This window comes from Tachypleus tridentatus, chromosome 13, assembly GCF_004210375.1.
Source record: "Tachypleus tridentatus isolate NWPU-2018 chromosome 13, ASM421037v1, whole genome shotgun sequence".
NCBI lineage: Eukaryota > Metazoa > Arthropoda > Merostomata > Xiphosura > Limulidae > Tachypleus > Tachypleus tridentatus.
The window spans coordinates 140,916,389-140,918,723 of NC_134837.1; the positions used below are offsets into that span (position 1 = coordinate 140,916,389).

At 41.7% G+C, this 2,335-nt stretch overlaps 1 protein-coding gene across 1 annotated transcript in view; it reads left to right on the forward strand.

Moving 5' to 3' along the window:
- The window catches only part of LOC143236311 (potassium voltage-gated channel protein Shal-like), an 11,778-nt gene extending 9,702 nt beyond the window's left edge, over positions 1-2,076 (forward strand). The window contains exons 3-4 of the mRNA XM_076474588.1: positions 1,795-1,855; positions 1,985-2,076. Of these exons, the coding sequence (XP_076330703.1) occupies positions 1,795-1,855; positions 1,985-2,076 (153 nt within the window). The remainder of the gene's footprint in view (positions 1-1,794; positions 1,856-1,984) is intronic.
- Positions 2,077-2,335: the final 259 nt, after the last annotated feature.

Here is a 2,335-nt window from a genome sequence, read left to right on the forward strand (position 1 = left end):
CCCACCTGTTGGGAACCCCTGCTCTAAATCATAAAAACAGAAATCAAAATGTTGTCGCCTCCAAAAGGATTCTCCAACTGATGTTTCAAGGTGAATTAAGTGGTCTACTGTGGAGCATTGTCTTCAGAACCCACAATGAATGGTAGAGAAGGTGTTTGATTCAAAGAACCAAACAAGACAAGCATTACTCATCCTCTCTAAGATCTTACTGAGACAACTCATCAAAGCAATGGGGCAGTAATTCAACAGAATCTTTGGATCCTTCCCAGGTTTAAAAAGAGGGAGTACAATAGCTTGGTGCCAAGCATCAGGAAAGACATTCTCCTGCCATATCTGGTTAAAGACAGCCAGGAGAATAATTATCCAAGGACAGACCCAATTCATCCAACTGCATCTGGACACAAAACAAACAGTGGCAGATCATCTGTTTTCAAAAAATCATTGCTCACCGAGGAAGGAAACACAACCAGGTGGGATGCTGTGGTAACAATCAAAATTCCAAAGCATAGAGTAAAGACAGTTCAAATCAGCATAGAGGAGATTCATGAGACTGTACAAGCTCTGGACTGGGAAAGTGCAGAGAGCCCCAGTGCAGAAGCCAAAGTCCCTGATGATGAATGGGATCCAGCATCTTTAAGGCCAGGTCCTGGCAGAGCCATAGACCAGAGACCCATAGGGTAGTTTCAATTGAATAAAAGCATTATATATCTTTAACATAGAACATCGATCAGCTCACCAGTGGTGGAAGAGAAGACACAGGAGGATGTTCAGTGCTCTTGTACATTTGACCCATAGCTGCTTGATGGTCAAATATAAGCCCTAAGAACTTTGTCTCCGGGACCACATTTAGAAAAACTTCACCCGATCACTGGTTTAGGATTAGGATGAATACCCCAATTGGTGGCAAAAGTGCCTGCAAACAGTTTTAGAGAGAAAGAAGTTAAAACCATTTGCTGTGGTCCACTTCAGTAAATGATTGAGGGAAGTCTGTAGCTGTCACTCAACATACCTCATGTTGGACAACTGACATGAGATGCGAAAGTCATCAACATAAAGCCCATTTGCAACAGTGAGAGGAAGTTGTCTGGTGATGGCATTAATCTTTGTACTGAAAAGTGTGACACTCAAAACAGCCCTGAGGGACTCCAAGTTCCTGTAGAAAAGAACAGAAAAATTTAATCCAAGATTCTTTCTGGCTTTAATGTCTTATCCACCAAGCATGTACATTGGCCTGCTGGAAAGTGATACAGTTCAGTGTGTGGGATACCTACGAAAAGTATCCCAGTCTCGTTTTGAGCTTTCTATGCCATGTGGTAAGGCAGGATTCCACCATGGAAGAGGATATCATGGAAAACTTGTAAGATTTTAGAAATACACTGAGCAGCTGCCTGTATAATACAGTCATTCACTGCTGCCACACAGTCTAATACTGATAGCTTAGAGACAGTGGCAAGACCAAGTTATGCGAGAGCAGTGAAAGAGGCGGGTTAGCAGATCCAACTTCCACCACAGCACATGGGTCAGGTGGCACTAATCATGGCCAGTCTCTCTGAAAATTGTAGGAAAATGATCACTGCCTCACAGGTTATTGTCAACACTCCATAATAAGTGGGAAGATAAAGAAGGGGAGCAAATTGAGATCAATAGCAGTAAAGAACTGACTAAGTGCATCAAAAAATTGTAAGAACCAGATATGGGTGTTGAAGTTAATTTATCAACTTTTTCAACCATGGAGGTCAAAAGACTTTTCATATGGTTTGAGAATGATTTTTTGGACTCCCACTGTACTAGTAGAACAAAGTGCAGCAGCATATGTCCAAGATAGAGTGGTGGTCAGCCACTTTCAAATCTCAGGGTAAGTAATGCTTTGAATCATCTTCAAATGCTGCACACCTTTTCTTCCAACCACTTAGAGCAAAATAGAAAGTATGATAGGTTAGTGCCATTGCAATTAATGTAATGAGAATACATTTCACTCTCCTAGGCATTGATCCTTGCCACCACAATGAGTGCACATCAAAAAACCATAACATGATGTCTCTGAGTGACCGAACTGCTGACACTAGTAACACCTGAGAAGGTTTGGAATATATGGCCATACCTTGCAATTAAGGTAACATGCCTTGATGGTGGCAGGTGAACACAGTGATGTAAATGTTAAAATAAGGACATTGGTGGGCATCATAATTCCATCTTTGTGAGTGGAGATGTGCCTCATTGGAGAAACTCCTTGTGCAGAGAAACCAACAAGAATCTCCAACTCAGAGATGTTCTGCTAATACTTTTCATCAATAACTCCTTGTGATGCATTCAAGTAGCAGGGGCATAACCTCAA